Source organism: Tamandua tetradactyla, chromosome 25, assembly GCF_023851605.1.
Source record: "Tamandua tetradactyla isolate mTamTet1 chromosome 25, mTamTet1.pri, whole genome shotgun sequence".
NCBI lineage: Eukaryota > Metazoa > Chordata > Mammalia > Pilosa > Myrmecophagidae > Tamandua > Tamandua tetradactyla.
In genome coordinates this window covers 13,496,871-13,517,073 of record NC_135351.1, presented here as the reverse complement: position 1 = coordinate 13,517,073, position 20,203 = coordinate 13,496,871, and the positions used below count along the sequence as shown (strand labels likewise).

Genomic DNA, 20,203 nt, shown 5'->3' with positions numbered 1-20,203 from the left:
GTGCCTCCTTTATGGTTCCAGAAACTGAACTCTAATTTGGGCTGAAGTGCAAAGAAGACAATGCATACTTTGAAAAGGACTGGGGCTGATCCAGCCATGCCCAGAATTAGGGCCCTGGTAACCTTTCTGAGGAAAACACAAACCTTCTAAATAGCTCAGTGTTTACATTTGTCAAGAGCTACTCCTGGTGAAATGTTCCAAGTTTCTCATATTGTCTCTTATTAACCTTTCACTTCCCTACACTCTTCAATTCTCTGAATTAGGCACTTGAGCACTCTAGATCAAATTAAGGCAGAAGAAGCCCACCACGTGAATTGTGAATAGCCCAAGAAAGGCAAGATTGAACTGGTGCCAAGTAGTGGGAGAAACTCGAGCCAGGTCCAAGGAAGGCTGAAACTAAGTGGAGGCGTCCAAGCATGCAGCCAGGGCTTTGCCTTGGCATCAGGTGCTCTGCCTGCCTGGTGGGCCCAGAATGGGGACCTAGGAAGCAGATTCTCCAAGGAAGAACTGTGTCCCATTCCCATTCCAGCTGGAAATCTGGAGCTTGCTAATTCTAAAGCACTTGGTCACATTCATTTTCTGATATCATTTGTTGTCCTGGCAGTTCTGGAATTTATCTCCAAGCAGTGTCTCAACCCACAGTTTGTCTAAACTTGACTATCAAGAACCACCCCTTGCTCCAGGGACAAGACACTTTCCTACATTCCTCCCATCTTCTCATAGCCAGTCAGCCCCTTTACAATGCTCCACATTATCCTCAGGCACAGTGACAGGTGGTAGGGGAGGGTAATGATAGGGAATACAAAGATGAATATCATGTTTCTTACACTGAAGGAGCTCCAGCACTCCTTAGGAAGATGTAGGGTAGAAGAGGTAGTTACATAACAGGTAATTATAATTGAATGCTGGCAGCAGCGGTATCAGATAGCTAGGAGAACTAAGAGTGGGAACACCTAACTATCTGGGAGAAAGATTATCAGGGAAGGCTTCCAGAGGAAGTGACATTTGAGGTGAGCTACAAGGGATGGGTAGGAGGTAGACTGTAGATAGTAGAAAGGGAATCCCAGAGAGATCATTAAAAAAAAAAGTTTGAGTGAAACTTGCATTAGTGGGGAGGGTAACCCAAGCAGTTGCAGGAACATAATGAGGCATCAAGTAAAAAAAAAAAAAAATGAGAGTAGAATATAGGTTGCCAAGGGCTGGTAATGAATGCAGAGTTAATGCTTAAGTTGTGTGCAATTTCTATCTGAATTGACTATAAAGCTTTGGTAATTGAGGGTGGTGATGGGAGCACAACACTGTGAATGTAATTAACAGCACTGAATTGTGTATGTGAATGTGTTTAGAAGGGGGAAATTTTAAGCCATATGTATGTTACCAGAATAAAAATTAAGAGAAAATAGCATAGGACTATATAACACAATGAACCCTATTGTAAACAATGGATTCTGGTTAATAGTAGAATTATAAAAGTGTTCTTTCATGAATCATTACAAATGTACCACACTAATGCAAGGTGTTAGCGATAGGGTGGGATATGGGAAAATATGGGCATATGGGAATATATATTTTATGCATGATAGTTCTGTAAATCTACAATTTCTCTAACAAAAAAAAGTATTAATAAATAAATAAAAACAAAATAAAGAAATCATGGAAGAGAGACAGGTGGGGACCAGGACGGGGAGGGTACACATGCCACCATAAGAGGTTAAACCTGATAACGCAAAGATACTTTGAAGCTTTAAGTGAGGGAACAAATGTGTATGAATACTTCTATCGACCAGCCTAGTGGGAACTAACTTTAAAAAGCCATCAAAGTCAGAACAATTTAGGGCTTTTTAATTACAAATGGCTTCCTATGTATCTGCACGATTTATTTATGTCAAGAACACACCTTGTAGCATTTTATTTCTTATGGACAAGATGGCACCTAAAATCAGGACGATTTTTCCTTTCTCTCTTTCTGTGCATTTCTGTGGTGAACTTTAAAAAAAAAAAATTTCATATGTGCTGCTCTCCACATAGGATGCTTAATTAGTTTTATTCTCTATACAAGAAAGTCTTTTTAAAAAATAACATTTGATAAAATTAGATCAGTCAAAACACTGCTTAAAATAGATCTGGGGCAGTACGAAGGTGGCTCGCTGGCAGAATTCTTGCCTGCCATGCCGGAGACCCGGGTTTTTTCCTGGTGCCTGCCCATGAAGAAAAAAAAAAGGCTCTAGAAAGATCTACATGGAAGCTGTAGCACTGGTGGCTGATAGAGAAAAGAACTGGGAATAGAAGTATGAGGGAAGCTTGCACACTTTAAACTTTTTGAACCATATGAATGTATTTCCTATTGAAAAAAACTTTAAAAAAATATTTTAAAAATAGATATATTTGATGGAGGGATTGCTTGGGGAGGGGACAATTTTTTTGAGGGACTGGGGTGCAGGGGTAATTAGCCCAATAAGCTTTTACTAAATGATCATTAAAACTTAATCTTCAACTATTCAAATCCAAAACTGATTCCATTAGGGCATGTTTGTCTTTTTACAGCTCTGCCCTCAGTACACAGACTAGTACTTGGTACAATGAAAGATTAAACAAATATTTGTTGATTGGTGAAAATATGAACATCAGTGTATTCAATTATCTTCTGAAAATGTCTACTGTGTGAAGACAAAGTCTGTAAGACAATTCATTTTCTTTTGTTATTCTGACAGTGATTAGGTGCAGGCTTTCAGCTTCTCTGAAAGCATTAAGTGAAGGACACTTCCTATTTCAACTGACTCAGAGAAGAAAGAGCCAGATAAAAAGCCTGTTCCAGGGCTGGGACTAAGGAAGCTGGCATAGGCTGGGTGGGGTGGTGGCGGTCCATTCCAGCAAGGATGCCTTCCCCTGAGACTCGAGCTGGCACAGTGGACTGCTAAGTAGCATCAGCATCCTAGTTGTCGTCTTACAGACAGACAGAAGGCAGACACACAGAGAGACAGACATACACATACACACACCCTCTCTCCCCTGCCATACTCTAGCTAACCTATTTCCAGCTAAAAGTGGTCAGGTTGAGCTTACTTCTTCAGCCTTCCTATTTTCCCCCCACCCTTATTTCTGGGATCCTGCAGGGAATGTGTGTTAGATATGCAGGAAAGAAGAAATGATTATCCCTTCTTTTCTTGGTGTAAGAGAAACAGCTCAAACTTCAGGTCACACTGATCTCGGGATCTTTGTCCTTTGCCTTGGGCAAGCTACATAAACATTTTTCTCTTCTGTACATGAGGATTTTTATCCTTAAAAGAAATGATGCCGAAAATAACTGCTTCTCTGCCACAAACAGTATCAGCAAAAATAATGATAGATTTCATTTGTATGCACCTGCGGTTAAAATGGATGTTTGTCAATAGTGAGGGTTAACACTAATTATATATAATGAACAGTGGTCAACAGCCCCTCCTACAAGACTCTGTTGACCTGACAATGCAGTATCTCAGAAGATAATCTCCTGGTGGAATAATACACGTCTCGGTCCCATGTCATTTTGTCTGCTTTCTCTCTAAAAAGACCCGTGTGACCACGAATCAAGCCTCGCTCTCAGGAATGCTGTGGTATTGGGAAACTCAACAGGTCTTAAGGCTATGAGACTACTTTCAGATATGAAGGTAGCTTGAAACGGCACTCAAATGTGTCAGTGATACGATGCATAAGAGCAGAGAGCTATTTCAAGCATGGCAGGCATGGGATACAGTCTGACAGAGCCACCACCCACAGCCATGTTGGGTCAATAGAGGGAACAGGTGGATGGGGACATATCCAGGAAGAGTTGTCACAGTTCACACAGGTAACCCCAGAGCAGAACTGGGAAGCAGCATTTTGAAGAGAAATCCAGTCTTGAGTCAGAGAGATTAAATACTGTTTTCTGATTTCAGATGCCTGGTCTACCTTGGAGCCCGTTCCATGTTATAAACAACTGAGAAAGCTTCACAGTTTATCAAAACAATAAGTCTGCAAACTAGGGGATTTCTCATACAAATGTGTGGCTTAAAAATGAAGAATTTACTTTGGATCAAGTCCAGCTAGAAACTCTCACACTCTCTCTCTCTCTGAATATGTCAACTCACCGTGACCCTCTCCTCTAGAAAATAAAATATCAGACTAGATTTGTATAAGTGAGTTGAGTTCAGACCTGGGTACTTGTTCAAATCTTCAATTAGAGATACTTAAGCCAGAGTACAGATTTGTGAACATTCAAAAAGACCAGCGCCACCCCCTACCCACCACCCCACAACAGCTCCATGAACTTTCAATGACAGCATACATGGAATGCACAGCAGCCCTCTGATTTCAACTTCTAAGTTCTAGGAGGTTGGGGTGGGGGGAGGGTGTGTGAATCAGTCTTGTTATGTTACAGCTGTGCGTATTAAGTACTCATTCAAAAAACCAAGCTCCAAGTTGGTACCTAGGTGATACAGCAAAAGCGGTTTTGCCAGAGCTACTACAGCTCAGCGAGGACAACAGAGCCATCACTTCATCACGACTAAAAAGCAACCAAACTTACAGTTTTTAAGCATTTCATTCCATCTCCACCCACCCCCACCGTCCCCCACCAATAATTTCAAATGAAGCCATTCTCTGAACCAGAATCCTTAGCAAATTTGACCTAGGAACTCGGAACAGAACTTGGTACATACCTGGAATCCTATTAAGTGTCACCCAGAAATGTTCGTCAGGACTATAGGTGTCTTTTGACCACTGAAGGAGATCAATGGCCCTCTTATCGTGGAAGACAAAGTTGACAAACTGTCTGGTAAGGGCCACGTAGGCAGTGCCAAAGTAGATAGTCATCTGGTGCGGAGGTGGAGTTTTCAAAACATTAGTACTTTGCACAAAAGAGCCCTCCTTGCCTATATGTTCTCGGTAGACGTATTTAGTTCGCTTAATTGCGTGATCGGGAGGCAGCACCCCTGGAGTTATATTTTTCCCTTTAAATCCTTTCAGATACTGAACTATTTCCCTGTTGGTTTTCAGAGGGAAATCTTGCCCGCAGGTGTTGATCACGTATTTCCAGGGAACCTCCGAGGCTATGAGGTCTTCCATGCAGTTCAGGTCAGCCTGGAGCCGCGAAATTCCTCCGTACACCACAGGCTCCATCTTCGAAGCAATAAATGCATTTTGGAAGCAACTCAGTAATTGCTCCACAGATTCCTTAAACCCAGCGGCGGCTTTTTCATCCACGTGAGCACAGTACACATTGTGGGGCATGTAGATAGCCCTAAAAAGCCTTTCAAACATTTCAAAGTCCTTATGGATAACCAGGACGTATGCCAAAGGGAATTCGGCTTCTTCTTTGGACAGGGGGCTCGTGATATAGTGATTTTGGATCAGATAGTCCTTGCAAGGGACACTCCCCGCTGAAGACGTTATGATCTTCCTCCACAAAAAAGTGGACTTCTCTTCTAAGGCGGAATTGCAGGCATCTATCCTAAAATACTTTTCGCTGGAAACATTCAGCTTCTCATACCTTTTCAGTGGGCTTAACTGGCCATTGTACAGTAGCAAAAACACAAGCACACTGAGCACTGTAAAAGCAAAAAGGCAGTACCTCCAAAAGTTCATTATTTTCACCTTCGCGGAGGTGGGGGGGGGGGGGAGGAGGAATCTCTCTTCAAGGCTGGAGAAATGACTCTTCCCTGAAACCAGAGTGGGGAAAGCTCCAACTGACCTTGCTTGGCAGCCTTGAAGTTTGCCAGCTTCTCCAGAGGCTTTTCGGGAGTCCTTTAATCCTCACGTGTCCTGTGTTTCAGTGTCTCATCCATGCCCTAGCATCAGCGGGAGGGGCGAGCCGACGTTTCCTGCCACGCTCGGGTCAGTTCCTTGGGGCTGAATCCCAGCTGCGGGAACCGCGGGGCAGTCCAGCCTCCGGGAAGCCCTCTTCATTGACATGCAAGACTACAGCGGAGCTTCGCAAATGCCGCCAGGGATTGGAGTGACTGGTCCTGCTCCCCCGCGCTGGCTTCACCGCGACCGCCCCCCTCCTTCCATCCGTGCGATTCCTCTTTGCCTTCCCCTCTCGTGGTGAGCTCGGCGAGCTGGTCTCGGGATGATGCTTCGCAGGGTAAGCGGAAACCACCACCCTCCCCGCTGGCCTGCCAGGAGGGGGTCTCGGTGCGCCCTGCCGCACCTCCTCGCCGGGCTCACCTTACTGGGTGCCTCGGCACCCCCCCAAGTCGTGTCCAGCGTTCTCCCTCGGAGCAGCCGCGCGGAGCCCAGAGGGGTTGGAGAGGGCCCGGCGGGGCCGGGAGGGACGGTTTGAGCGCCCCAGAGCTCGGGGCTCTCCCGCGGGGGCGGGGCTGGGGGTGGCGGGGTGGGTGGCAGGCGGCACTCGGCTCCGCGCCACCTTTGGTGCAGGGCGACCCGGATGGCTTTGCGGCGGCGGGTTTCAGCACAGTTTCAGCGCAGTGCGGGCGGCTGGCCAGGGACGGCGCTGGTGAGAGGCTCGCCGAGCTCCAGCTCCTTTTCTCTCCAGAACTTTGCAGCGTCCCCAGGGACGCGGGCCAGCGAGGCTCAGGGCGCGTGCCTGTAATCCCAGCTTCCCGGGAGGCCCAGGCGGGTGGATCGTGGGTGCTTGGGGCAGGGGGCGGGGGGACGCCCGGGACTGCGGCGCTGTTGTGGAGCGGGTGTTTGCACCCTGCATGGCACCAACACGGTGTTCCCCGGGAAGCCCGGGGCCTCCAGGTTGTCACAGAAGGGCTGGGGGCTGGACGCAGAGCAGAACTCCCCGTGCTGGGCCGGCAGGGGCCCTCCCAGACGAGCTCGCCGCACAGGCTTGGGGTTGCCTCTCCCGGCTCAGTCCCCGCCACGGATAGTTAAGTTGGGGGGGGGGGGAGAAAGGTAGGGAGGCAGAGAGGGAACCATGGCTATGAAGAGGAGGAATCAGACCTGTCGGCGGCTCAAAATCTTGTCCCACACAATCGCAAATTAAATGATAGGAACATTGAGGGTTTCAGTTAAATGTACAGCTGAATTTGTGCATTTAGGGTTCCTCAGCTTAGTAAATGCCCGGCCAGCCACGCACTCCGGGCTGCTCCTCCGCGCCACCGGGCATCGAGGGAGGTGCAAGAGTGGACACCGAAACATTCCTGCGCTCGATTTCTCTGCCCAGGTGAACTCCTTGTCCCTCGACTCCCCGATGGGGCACAGTCCCATGGCCACCCCCTCACTGATCCCTTGCGGGGGGCTGGGCATCAGCTCTGCCTTGGGCCCACAGGGGCAACTGTGCTTGCCCATCAACAGGCGCAGCTTGCCTGTCAACGGCATGGGCCCGCCCTGCTTGGTCATCAGCTCCCGCCCCCCACCCCTAGGCCTCCACTCCATGTCCATGCCCACCACACCCACCCTGGGTTTTAGCACCCATAGCCCTCTGCTCAGCTCACCCCTGAACCGGGTCAGCAGTAGTGTGGACATCCTACCCCCAAGGGGTGTCAGAGGTGTCCTCAAGGTACCTGTCCACCCCTCAGGCAACATGGTGGCCTTCACCAAGTACAAGTGCTTGGTGAAGGCCACCATGCTGCCATTTGAGAAGATAGCTCCTCAGGCAGTTACTAGACATGTACAGCTGCAAGGGCTTCTTCAAGCAGATGCTGTGCAAAGACCTGACCTGCACCTGCCAGGATAACAAGAACTGCCTGATGGACAGGTTGCCAGTGCAAGCCCTGCAGGTAGCATAGGTACCAGAAGTGCCTGGCCATGGGCACGAAGCGGGAAGCCAGGCAGGAAGAGCTGCAGTGGGGGCAAGGATCCGAAGGAGGATGATGTGGAGTCTGCCTATTGCCTCCTTCACCCACCAGGCCATAGCCCCGAAGGACAGACATCTTGCCCACCACTGTCCTGCATGGGCACTGGAGCAGCACCCACAGCACAGGGTTGGGTGCCATCTTTGACAGGGTGCAGACAGAGCTTTGCATCCAAGATGCGGGACATGCAGATGGACAAGACAAGCCAGGCTGCCTGCATGCCATCATACTCTTCAACCCAGACTCCAAGGGGTTTTTCAACTCTGTGCCAAGATGGAGGCACTGCGGGGGAAGATCCATGCATCCGCTTGGTGCCCACCAGCCCTGCTCCTGCATTTCCTTCTCCTGTCGCAGCTGACTCTTTCCAATCCCAACTGCCCTGGGATGAACTGCTCCCTCCTGCCAGCAGTGGTGCCAGCACCATATCCATCACCACCCCCACACCCGTACGCTCAAACCTGGCGCTGTCATGCAGTGTTTCTTGCACCACACTCCGGCAGACTGCACCCCAACTACCAGGACAGCAGCGGGCAGTTGTGCTGCAACATCAGCACTGTCTGTGGAGCCTCAATGTTATGGTTAGGGACAGGTGTCAACTTGGCCAAGTTGTGGTACCTGTTCATCTGATTGGGCAAGCGTTGGCCTGTCTGTTGCAATGAGGACATTTCATAGGATTAGGTCATGATCACGTTAGCTACATCCACAGCTGATTCCATTTGTAATCAGCCAAAGGGGAGTGTCTTCTGCAATTAGTGATGCTAAATGCAATCATGGGAAGCCTTTTAAGGAGGACTCAGAGGAGACAGGGGGCATTCCTGCTTTGGCTGGCGAGCCTCTCCTGTGGAGTTCATCCAGGCCATCCATTGGAGTCATCGGCTTCGCAGCCTGCCCTGTGGATTTTGGACTCTGCGTTCCTACGGTCACGTGAGACACTTTTATAAATTTTATATTTGCAAGTGTTCCCTGTTGATTCTGTTTCTCTAGAGAACCCTAACTAATACACTCAACAACCTTGTCGGTGCCACGTGGCAGTACCAAAGCCTGCCGCTCTTCCTGGCCCCAGTACACGGGCGGCCAGCTCTTGACCTTGCTCTCAAGTCTACCTCCTGTGAGAAGCTGCCAGTGCCACTGCCCCCGTGCAGCCCCCTCCCACCTGCAGGGCCAAAGCTGGATCCTCATGTGCAAGACCGCTATAGCAAACAGAACCATGCCATGCACACCTGCAGCAGCTGCTCTGGCAGAAATGGTCATGTTGGGAGGCAGTGCACAACTCCAGGCAGGTACTACTGGCCATCCAGCCACATGGGTGGCAACAGCAGTGGCAGCGACAACACCCCAGAAGCTGTATTCCAGCAAAATCCACCAAAGAATGAAGAGGCCCCAGTAGAGATAGATAGGGTTGTTGAAATTTCACCCAACAAGGCCACTGTCCTTGGGGGTAGGGGTAGGGGTATTTATATGTGCCTGGAACCCTGTCAGTGATCTCCTGGTTTCTGTATCTGGAGATTCCACTTCAAGGATATGGAACTTATTGAAAACAGCTATGGACACTCTACCCAGCTCGCGCTGAGGCCCTGCATGCAGGAGGAGGACAATGTCCTAGTAACAAAGGTGTGACCTCGCTGGACTGGAATAGTGCAGACTCAGCTGCAAATGCCCGATCAAAACCTTCCAAGGACACACAAATGAGGTTAATGCAATCAAATGCAATGCTTCTGGAATGCTGCTAGCTTCCTGTTTTGATGACATGACGTTAAAGATCTGTAACATGGCCCACCATTTCTGTGCCCGCCCCTAGCCAGTGCTTCTCCATACACCCAGCACCCACCAGACTCACAGGGCGCCGATGGAGTGGACATGGCAAAGCAATGATGGCCAGACTTGGACTATAGCTGCTGCTTCTGGTGCTGCTCTTACCCATGCAGATTTATTCAAATCAAACAACTGCCATAGCACTTTCAAGTAACCCCTCCCAGAATGCCTCGACTGCCTCCAAGTCCAGCTAATGCCACCACTGCAGGAAGTGGCAGTGTTCTACAGTCTACAGCCAGCCTCCTCGTGGTCTCACTCTCCCTTTTACATCTCTACTGCTAAGAGACTTAGATCAAGAAACCTCTATGCTTCCCCATCTTCTGAACCCAATCCAAATGGCATCTAAAGTCCAGTGTGGCAAGGAGAACACATGTCTTCATTGAATCTACTGGTTCCACATCTTATTGATGCAGAAAATGTTGAGAATCCCAAATTTGACTGGTTTGAAGAACAGGCAGAGGATTTGATGAGATGGTGAATGGTAATATTAAGTCTGCTGGATGTAGAAGATGGCAAGAGACAACATCCAAAATGAAGAGTTGATTTCCTTAAATGTGACTTAAGAAAAATGAGCACTTAAAACTCTACCTTGAAAAACAGATTTTCTCTTATCCAAAGAGAAACAATGGGGTGTGGAATGGAGATCCAGTTTTCATTTGGTACATTAAATATATAGGGCCATGAAATGATTAGGTAATATAAAACCTCCATTACTCTATTTATGTGTACATTAGAAGGAACTTCCAGGTGTTACTGTACATTCTTCATGGTATTGTTTCACCAATACTAATTTAATGCTGATAAACTCTAGATAAAAGTTTTACATTGTTATCATTGTTCTCTTGGGAACTCAACTCTTATTTCTGAAGCTTGGGATCTGACATTGTATTTGACTTTTTAAATAATAACTGACATGTGCCAGGCAATGATGTATTGGAATTTAACCCCCAATGTAAGCATAATGAATACATCTTGCTTACTCATTTATAAAACCAAACGGTAGGCGTTTCCTATCACATTTCTATCCAACAACAGCACCGGATTCATTTAGCTAAACTTATTCCAAAAAGTAGAAATGCATTGACCTTAACCAATTTCAAAATGCTGCTTTTTTTGTTTCTGCATACGTTGAATACTTTTTACAATTTAACAAATGTTCTGCTTTGAAAGTAAAATTGACAGGACTTGAAATTTAAAAAGCAAATGTGAAGGAGCCAGAAACAATGTTAATCCAGTATTTGGGAAGTGAAGACTGGAATCTATCCTGCATTAAATTCACAACAACTTTTATACTCTTTAAAAAAAAAAAAACTATGAATCAGAATAGCCACATTTGGAACACTTTCTGTGTCAGTTAATAATTTTAAACAGTTAGAACTTGGTCCAAAGCCTAAAGTTGGCTTGATTCTGGAAAGTAAATCTTTTACAACTGCCTCAATGCACAGAAACCTTTTTAAAAATAAATACCCCATGAAGTTTTTTGTTTGCATAGTCACACACTGATGCTCAGATGTTCCAGTATCTAATATGGCTGCAGTAATCTTGATAGCCAGTCATTTTTTTTCCTTTTTTTTTTTTCTTTAGAAACCCACAGGGGAACAACCAGATCCAACAGATCTCAAGCTACTGTGTGTGTGAATGACACTCCCTTTTGCTTCATATCTGAATGCTATTCATCTTGTTTTGGATCGTATATTGTGTTTGTGTATTTATGCTTTGATTCATAGTCCCTTCTCCTATTATGGAATCGATTTGCACCAAACACAAACTGTAAATAAAAAATGGCTAAAGAGCAAAAAACAAACAAAGATCTGTAGTATGAAACAGGATGCATGTGTTCATACATTTTAAGCTCACAACAAAGAAATCTACACCATCAGGTAGGGTCCCACAAGGCCCACCCCTTGGCTCCAACAGCTCTGGGCCTCTAGGACTACCTTGAATCTGCTATCTGTGGGTCACACGCATCAGGCTTTTTGCTGATGCCAGGGGACAAAGGCTTACCCAAAGGCCAGAGCCACAGCACAGCTTTGAAAATGAGCTGAACACTTTGCAGGAGAAACGCATCAAGGAGACAGAATGGAAGGAACGAAGGAATCCAGGGCCGGGACAGAGAGCGTTGTTTCTGAAGCTGCAGTCCTGCGTCACCACTGGGAGCTGCAGAAGTACTCCACCAGCAATTGTGAAGGTACAGGAGGAACTGAAAACGATGGGCTGCCAAGTGATGAGAAACCAGAGGAATTGAAGGGAGGGGAGCCAGGTGACCAGAACTTCAGTAGCACAGTAGTGCGGAGGGAGCGAATGCGGGCAGCGGTGGGGGCGCCCAGGCACCCAGGAAGACAAGTGGGTCAGCTTAGCAGTTTGGGGATGGTACCAAGCCATCCGTTTCCTGAGTTTCTGAGGACTCTGGGGACACTTGGGAACAGGGAGCCCAAGACCAGTGACCCGGGATGCCGGGCACCTGCAGGGAAATCTGCCTTTTCCTCTTCCTTAGACATGGGTGGTACTTCCGGTATTCCGGCTGACAGTCCATCGGGCTGCCTGCTACGCTAAAAAGAAAAAATTTACTTTCTAATGCCATACTGCCTGGAGGACAGCCAACACTGGCCCACAGATGGAACAGTCAATTATAACCCTATTTACAATTAGATGTCTTTTGTAAAATGGAGGGAGAGTGGCCAGAAATTCTGTATGTACAGCTTTTCATGGTCTTATATTAGTATAAATCTATGAAGGGCCCTTGTAAATTATGTTATGCCCAGGAAGAGACTGTCTCCTTCTTCATGGGAGGAGACAGATGTTTTAGATGACCCTCTTTTAATTATCCTTCCCCATTACCTTCCTATCCCAGAACCCGAAGTGCCTCCAGAACCCCTAGAGTTGAGACTCTGACCCTCTGTTCACCTCCACCCTACCCTAGCACCTCTAGGGCAAGTTCACAGTGGGGCCCCGTGCCATCCCACGGGAAAACAGGGAAGAAAGGACACGGTATGTTTCTCTTCGGAAGAAGCGAACAGGGACACAGGAGCCATCACATTCATGTTCCGTTATCCTACGGCCGATCTGGCACGATGTAAGAAACGGGGAAGTTGTTGAAGGAGCCCTCAAAATGTATGGAGAAATTTTAAAACCTGGTATTGGCCTTTAAATTCACCTAGGGGCATGCACAAGTCATTCTTTCCTCTTGTGGCACTCTTGAGGAGAGATGTAGAATTTGGACCGTAGCACAGGGCCTGCAGACCGACTCACAGGCCAGCACCCTACCCAATATGCAATAGGAACAATAGCATTTCCAAATGTTGATCCAAACCGGAACTATCCGAGGGGTCAGACTAAAAAGCCAGGGACCACCGGATAACTTGTCTAATTAGAAGGACTGAAAAAGAAAATTTTGTTTTTTGTCATCTTTGCTGAGTAGATATGCTATAGAAAGTCGCAGAAAGTTTTAAAAGGTGAATTTCAAATCAATACTGATTACAAGCTATCGATGGATAGAGAAAGTTCTAGAAGGTTTAAAAAGGTGAATTTCATGGTAAATTGCTGACGTTTAAGCCCTAGACGGATGTGGGAAGTTTGACAAAGTAAGTTTTGTTTGTAGTCACTGCTGACTGTAAGAAGTTATAAAGAGTTTATAAAAATTCATTCCATCTGTCAAAGTCAATACTGTACTCAGTTAAACTGAGAGAAAAGTTTTTCCTTAAAATTATATAGAATTTCTGCTGGTGATTGGTGAGGGGGAGGGGTGGGAGGTATAGTATGTATTAACTTTTTTCTGTTTTCTTTTAATTTCTTTTTCTGAATAGATGCAAATGTCCCAAGAAATGATCATGATGATGAATATGCAACTACGTGATGATATTGTGAATTACTGATTATATACGTAGAACGGAATGATCAAAAATTACAGATGTTTGCATTTGTTTGGTGTTTTTTGGTATTTTAAAACAATAAAAAAATTATATAGAATTTCTAAAGACTTGGCAGTGTTCTCATCACCCATATTGTAGCCTCATGCTGATCTTTATAATGTTGAGAGTTGCAGGTCACAGAGACAGTTGAATTTACTTTTCAGTTATACTCCTTTACTCAGGAGCTTCCCTGGAAGTGCACGTGGTCAGCTGTAGGTCAGGGCTATAACTTCAACAAGAGGGGACTTTAAAGGAACAACAAGGGAAGTATATAAATGATGTTTTAACTGTTGACTGGCATATTGTTGGTAAATACGTAAAGGCGGTGAAGCAGGGCAGAGCTTTTGCTATGAGTTGTCATTGATGGCCCCAATATACAACTGTCAAATATTTTTATTTCTAAAAATAGCTTCATTTAAAAATACTTACAAAAGACATAAGGCTTCAATTACATGCTCGTACAGCAATAATTCTAAAGTACTTTGCTCTTTGTATAACCTAGTAATTCCCTGGAATTTTAAGTGTCTGTGTGATGCTTGAAACTCAAAGTTAAAGTTCTCCAGCTCTGAAAGTCAGCGTTACTCCATACAGCAATATGTGTATGATGCTAATCCAATTAAGACTAAAGTAAATAAAGATGCAGAGTAAAAAAATAATCCTGCTTTAATTTCTGTGCAAAACAAAAAAAAGAACACTCCCCATCTTAATACCCCTATTTGCTTCAGCACTGGGAAACTGGTTTAAAACTAGGATATCTAGTCATAGATAAGGGAAAGTCCATAATCTTTCCCTTGAATTATCTCAAGGCTTTAGGTCTCCTCTGGACTCAAGTAAAGTCCCCAGTTGCAGTGGTCCTTCAAAATAAGCATACCATGGTCTTACTCATAGGGGAAATTGTCTCTTCTTAAAAGAGGAATGGTGTTTTTATATAAACCCATCAGGACCACTTCAACAAAACATCAAAGATTTAATAGATCAATTGGAACATCTCTGAAAATTCAGAAAAAAAATTAGAAACATCTTTCTTCCCCTCTGGGGGTTCTTCCCTTTTCCAAACCACTAATTCCTCTGCTCACCTCTGCTTTTATTTGGACCATGCATCTTTAACCTTCTTGTCAAGTTCTGTCTCCTCCAGGTTACATGCCTTTCACAAAAAAGACGCATGTTGACTTATGGAAACACTGCCCCCCCGCCCCGAAACCAAGTAAGGGCATCCCTATCCCAACCCATCTAGAGTAGCCAGACAGTCCTACATCCTGTCAGGCGGGGACTATAATCCCTGATCAGCAGGAAGAAGCTACAGAAGGTAGCTTCACCCCTTGGCTATTCCTTCAGAAGAAGGGTGTAAGCTCTCTTGGGGGAGCTGAGGCAGCTTAGACATAGGGAAATCATCTCGCAAGCCCTGAGGCACCTTTGGACCCAGTGCAGGGGGGAAGGCATCTGGAGGGAACAGTCAGGTTCCTGAAACCCAGGAGGTCAAGCAAAACAGGATACACTGCTTAACCACAAAGCATGGACCAATTGCGATAACGCGTTTACAATCCACTATTTAAATGTATCAACAGCCTATCTCAGTGGCTCACTTACAACCCTTAATTTTCATGTTTACAAACCAATCACAAGAACACAGAGACAGCCAACCACAATAGCCTACTTGCAACCCTTAATCTGAATGTTTATTAACCAATTGCAAAGTACCAACATCTCAATCCCTACCTCCATTTGTTTAATCTGATAAAAACCTATGTATGTCTCTCTTGAGCATGCCTGCCCTTAACCCTTGAGCATGTACTTACTTTTCAGTAAACTTGTATCTTTTGCTTATACTTACACGTCTCATCCTTGAATTCTGCCTTACGACGAGGTGTCGAGCCTGGAACAGAGGGCTCCAGTGACAAAGGAGATCAGGCAACAATATTTTCCCCCACACTTAGCCTTTTTGAATAAGTAGCTCTACTTTTACTTATTAGCTCTGAAACCCTGCTAGCATCCTTGGAAACTGCAGCATTAGGACACCTCTGTTCCTGGACCTTTTTAAATTCCTGTTTCTCTGCCATGCTTTTTTCATTTCAGTGTTATCTGGACCTTCTCGGCATGTATAGACACAAAGGAAAAATGCCCTGGCCGGGTCCCTAAGTATCAGATTATCAGAGGTAAAGAATCTTTGTTGGTGAGGAACGTGTTTGTTGGAGTAAATGGGACAGAGCAATGGTGGTGTGACGTAGCCTGTCTATTTATATGCACTTATGGGAAGAGGGAACTAATAAGAATTTCAGACTTGCAGGCACGGTGGAGGGCTGAAGGAACCTGGGAGTGATTTTTAACTTTGAAGGGTTGGTGTTAAGGATCTAATAGACAAACACACCCTCCTGGGCCTGCAGGAGTGAAATGCAATAGTCATTGTTCCCAGACAGCACAGGCAGGTTCCTATTTCACACAGAGAGCCTCAGATAACTTGAGCTGTTGACACTGTGTTATCTACAATATGTGGAGTGGCAAGCTGCTGGGTCACTTTAAAAGCCTGGCTTGTATCCTCTGACATCATCAGAATCGAGAGCTTTAGAAGTCACTTCAAGGAACTCAAAGGATTCTAGTTCTGCTTCCCGCCCATCCCACCCCACCACCCTTCCTTACTCTGAAGCAAAAACAAAAGCTGCAGGGCTGCTGCAAAATTCCTGGAAGTATCAGTCCGGGTAATTCGGGAGAGCCAGGAAGAGAAGCCCAGCAGGTTAGGTCACATTACAATGGGGTTCTCATAGCTCATTGGTGCCAGAAGGTGCCTAGAGCTGCATTAGGGATTGGTGCATGTAGCCAGGACACTTTTGGGGGAAATGAACTGCAGCTGCAGGAGGTATGCTGAAAGTGGACCCTGCCCCCAGCTCATCCCTGCAGTTGTGTGGCAGCAAGCTCCCTGCCCCCCCCCCCATTTCACCGCTCCCCCTAACTTCCCATTGTTCGTTATGGAGCAGCAGTGTGGATGGGATGGATATCGATTTGGAGATTAATTTGGAAACAGACCCACAGAGTTGAGAGGGGATCTTAGAGATGACCAAACTTAACCCAGACAACCCCCATTCTACAGATTAGTAAAGTGAGGCTGATACAAATCATTTTCCTAAAGCCATCCAGCTGCATAGGAACCAGAGCCTAATTCTACTACATCCCTTTAAATGTCCAGATATTAAAGCCGGTTTGCCTAGGTTGGAATTTCACCTGTCACTGATCTGCTGTGCAACTAGGGGAACGCTATTAAACCTCTCTGAGCACCAGTTTTTTCATCAGTGAAATGAAAATAACAATGGCTCTCACTTCACATGCTTGTTAAGAAGATTAAACAAGAGAACTCACATGAAGGAAGGACTTAGTGCAAATCAAAGCACCTAGTATGTGTTCAATAAGCACAAGTGGCTACAGTTATTATCCTTGGGGTTTCACTTTGCAAAATATCCAATGCTTCTGACCTCTGTCTGGTTAATGGACTAGAACTTTGATTTCTGTTTTTAGCAATGACAAAGGAAAACGTTTGCCTTCTTAAGTCTTTCAAATGAGTTGATTTACTCCCAGAGCTTAAATTCTACTTTTTTCTTTCCCTACTGCTACCTGCCTCCTTCACTTTTACCACCGCTCCCCTCCAAGAAGAAAAATCTAGAGTGCAAAAGTGATTGTTTGAAGGGACAATTAAGTAATTCATCTCAATGCCTTCACTCCCCTGTCATTCATATTAGAGCCACACTCTTTTCCGCAAAATATGTCCTTGGAAGGACTTTTGGAGGGTAAAAAAGGGTGGGGGAAGGAGAGGGAAGATGCTATCACTATCAAAAATTTTTGCCTGCTGCACCGGCATCCATCTCACTTCAGCCAAGCTGCTGGCCTCCACACTGACTTTTGGTCTAGTTAATAAGCAGCTTTCCAGCCCTGCTGCATAAACACCCCCAGGGCCAAAACCCGCATCTGCATCCATTACCCAGAATCCCCAGCTGCTCCCAAATGATAAGGTCATCAACCCCAGGGCCCATTGAACCCCAGGCCCTTTCTCTTTACATGCATGTTTGCTTTATACTAACCAATCCCTGACTCTGTGGGAAATGTACTAACCTCTTCTCCTGGACCACAACAAAGACGCCAGCCCATGACTCCCTCTCGCTCTGCCTGTGTGCTGTCCACCTGCTGGCTGAACCCCCTGAGCTGATCATGCTCCCCATTGTCGCCTCACGGCCCCCCTCTTTCTCTGGGACCTGGGAGTAATTTATCCACTATCGTTTCCCATAGAGTATAGCCTCAGTTTCCCATTGTGTCATACCTGACCTCCACCCAGACCCAAATTTAAAATCCAGCTTAGCTAATTTGGAACAGGAAGCAAAGAGTTTTTCATAAAAATTTGGTTCATGTTTTTTGGCCCTTCTCTCTTTGCCTTGAACCCAGGTCTTACATTAGGCAGCCAATGCAAAGCAAACTCAACAAATCTTTCATCATGATTAATCAAAACAGATTGCAGATGCAGGGAGGTGGGGGGAAGTTTGCAACATTATCTGTAGGTCAAAACAGCAGTACCCAAAAAAGCCACATGGAATCTGTCCTGGCTTTTTTCCACGGATTTAGATGAACCGGCTGAGATGAGAATGTGACAATGGCTGGCCCAAGCAGTGGCTTTGTTTTGCCTGGTATCTGTGGCAACGGGACAGGCCTTTTCTCCCAACCAATAATTGGGCAGGCTGTGCCACTGCATTCCGACCAGGACTTCATTTCTGCCTGCAGAAATTTCACTGCAAATGGCTTAACATATTGAACACTGTCATCAAGTGGATGTTTTCCATCTTTCCCTGCCTCCCTCTGCCCAGAAACCTTTACAGTCACAAAGAGATGGCACAAGGACTGCAGCTCACAACACAGAATCAGATCGGTTCAAACATTAAAACAAAGTCTGAAAAATCTGGGGGCCTCCAGAGAACAGGGGAGGCTCCTTTTCTCCTTATGATGGCTGAGTTCTCATTAACCCAGGAATTATGCTCCCACCACTGCTGGGTGGACAACGGGGTCACCATGAAATACTGGTCGGTGGAGAGGCGGGATCTGCCCAGCTCCCAAATCCTCATCTTTTTCCATTAAACTCGATGGCTTCCCACAACAAAATTATTCACTGTTGAATCATGGCGATGCTCTTTGATGAGTCCTCCCGTCTTTCCCCAAACCACACTGCCCTGCTCCCTGACAACCTCAAAGACTAGTTGGCCATAAAGAAGATGCAGAAAGTAATAGAAAAAGACTTAGCAACCAAAATATGGTCGCTCTGTAGGATGGGTTCACACATTCAAACATGTACAGGCAGGTAAGGAGAAGTAAGTGAAGCTGACGATGGGAAGGAAAAGCAGGACTAGTGAATTCATAAATAAGCACTAACGCTTGGCCAAGGTGTCCTGGGCCTGGAGGGAGGGTGGGAACTTGGTGAACACGGGAGCCCGTGACCCACCTAAGGCGAGCAGCTCCCTCAGACCAGCAAATATGGGCTCCAGGTGGCCAGCTATGCCACTGTTTCAAGAGAAGTGAAAATTTTACTGGAAAGTCCCTCACTTTTGAGATGTTACCATCTAATTAACACATTTTAAAAACATTATGAGTGTGCAAGCACACACACATATGCAAGCACACGCACCTGCAGAATGGACTTAACCGTCAGGTACCAGTTTGTCATCTTCAGTTTAAGCATCAAACTTAAGCATTTTGAAGCTCTCAAAGGCTGGTTCATTTATACAGCTCAGTGCCCATTTTGTTGCTTTATAAGATCAATACCTCTAATATTTATAATGATCACATAATTTAATGTCTATTAAAGAGTTTAAACAATTGTGAAGAACAGTGCAAATATTAGGCCAACACACACCTTTTTAGAAAACAAGAAGAGGACATTTACTGAAATAAAAATATGAATGTACTAAAATATACTATATACATGTCTTCTGCGTATTCTATGTAAAAAGGCATTTCTGAAATATGCTTATTCAAAACAGCTTTTTTGATGCTCCTTTTATCTATGGTATGGATAGATGAGTAAGAATATGGATAAGAAATAAACAAATAATAGGGGGAACAAAGGTTAAAATAAATTGAGTAGACTGAAATATTAGTGGTCAATGAAAGGGAGGGGTAAGGCATGTATGAGTTTTTTTCCTTTCTTCTTTTTTATTTATTTTGACGGAGAGATGCAGATGTTAAAAAAAAATGATCATGGTGATGAATACACAACTATATGATGATATTGTGAGCCACTGATTATAACCATGTCAAGAATGTTTGTATGTTTGTTCATTGTTTATAATAATAAAAAGGAAAGAAAAGACAACCTACAGAATGGGAGAAAATATTCAGAAACCATGTATCTGATAAGGGTTTATATCCAGAATATATAAAGAACCCCCATAACCCAACACCAAAAAGACAAGGAACCCAGTTTAAAAATGGTCAAAGCGGGTGGGCCACGGTGGCTCAGTAGGCAAGAATGCTCACCTGCCATGCCAGAGGACTCGGGTTCGATTCCTGGTGCCTGCCCATGTTAAAAAAAAAAAAATGGTCAAAGGAATTGAACAGAAATTTCTCCAAAGAAGATACACAAATGGCCAAAAAGCATATGAAAAGATATGCAACATCTTTAGCCATTAGAGAAATGCGTATCAAAACCACAACAAGAGACCATTTCACAACCACTAGAAT

At 45.4% G+C, this 20,203-nt stretch overlaps 2 protein-coding genes across 9 annotated transcripts in view; one reads left to right on the top strand and one right to left on the bottom strand.

Moving 5' to 3' along the window:
• The window catches only part of GCNT2 (glucosaminyl (N-acetyl) transferase 2 (I blood group)), a 208,094-nt gene that overhangs the window by 47,464 nt on the left and 140,427 nt on the right, over positions 1-20,203 (bottom strand). The window contains exon 1 of one of the 6 annotated variants that reach the window (XM_077143643.1): positions 4,677-6,311. The exons of the other annotated variants lie outside the window; for them this stretch is intronic. Coding sequence (XP_076999758.1) covers positions 4,677-5,601 — 925 coding nt within the window. The 5' untranslated portion in view covers positions 5,602-6,311. Of the gene's footprint in view, positions 1-4,676; positions 6,312-20,203 lie in introns of those variants that run through there. 6 annotated transcript variants of the gene reach the window in all.
• Positions 5,724-13,556, top strand: LOC143669077 (uncharacterized). 3 transcript variants are annotated; one of them, XM_077143653.1, is made up of 5 exons: positions 5,724-6,100; positions 11,175-11,220; positions 11,647-11,778; positions 12,511-12,663; positions 13,394-13,556. In XM_077143653.1, exons 3-5 carry the CDS (start codon positions 11,670-11,672, stop codon positions 13,441-13,443), a joined length of 312 nt encoding a protein of 103 aa, XP_076999768.1. In that variant the 5' UTR covers positions 5,724-6,100; positions 11,175-11,220; positions 11,647-11,669; the 3' UTR covers positions 13,444-13,556. The 3 variants fall into 3 exon arrangements, 2 of the variants coding, with proteins under 2 accessions (XP_076999768.1, XP_076999767.1); XM_077143652.1 differs by lacking the exon at positions 11,175-11,220 and having other exon boundaries at positions 5,767-6,100; XR_013168678.1 differs by lacking the exons at positions 11,175-11,220; positions 12,511-12,663 and having other exon boundaries at positions 5,784-6,100.

Coding starts and splice junctions, on each gene's coding strand:
- LOC143669077 (XM_077143653.1), top strand. CDS start 11,670: ATGGAAGGAACGAAGGAATCCAGGGCCGGGACAGAGAGCGTTGTTTCT. Junction 11,779..12,510: donor CTCCACCAGCAATTGTGAAG/GTACAGGAGGAA, acceptor ACCCTACCCTAG/CACCTCTAGGGCAAGTTCAC. Junction 12,664..13,393: donor TACGGCCGATCTGGCACGAT/GTAAGAAACGGG, acceptor TTTTCTGAATAG/ATGCAAATGTCCCAAGAAAT.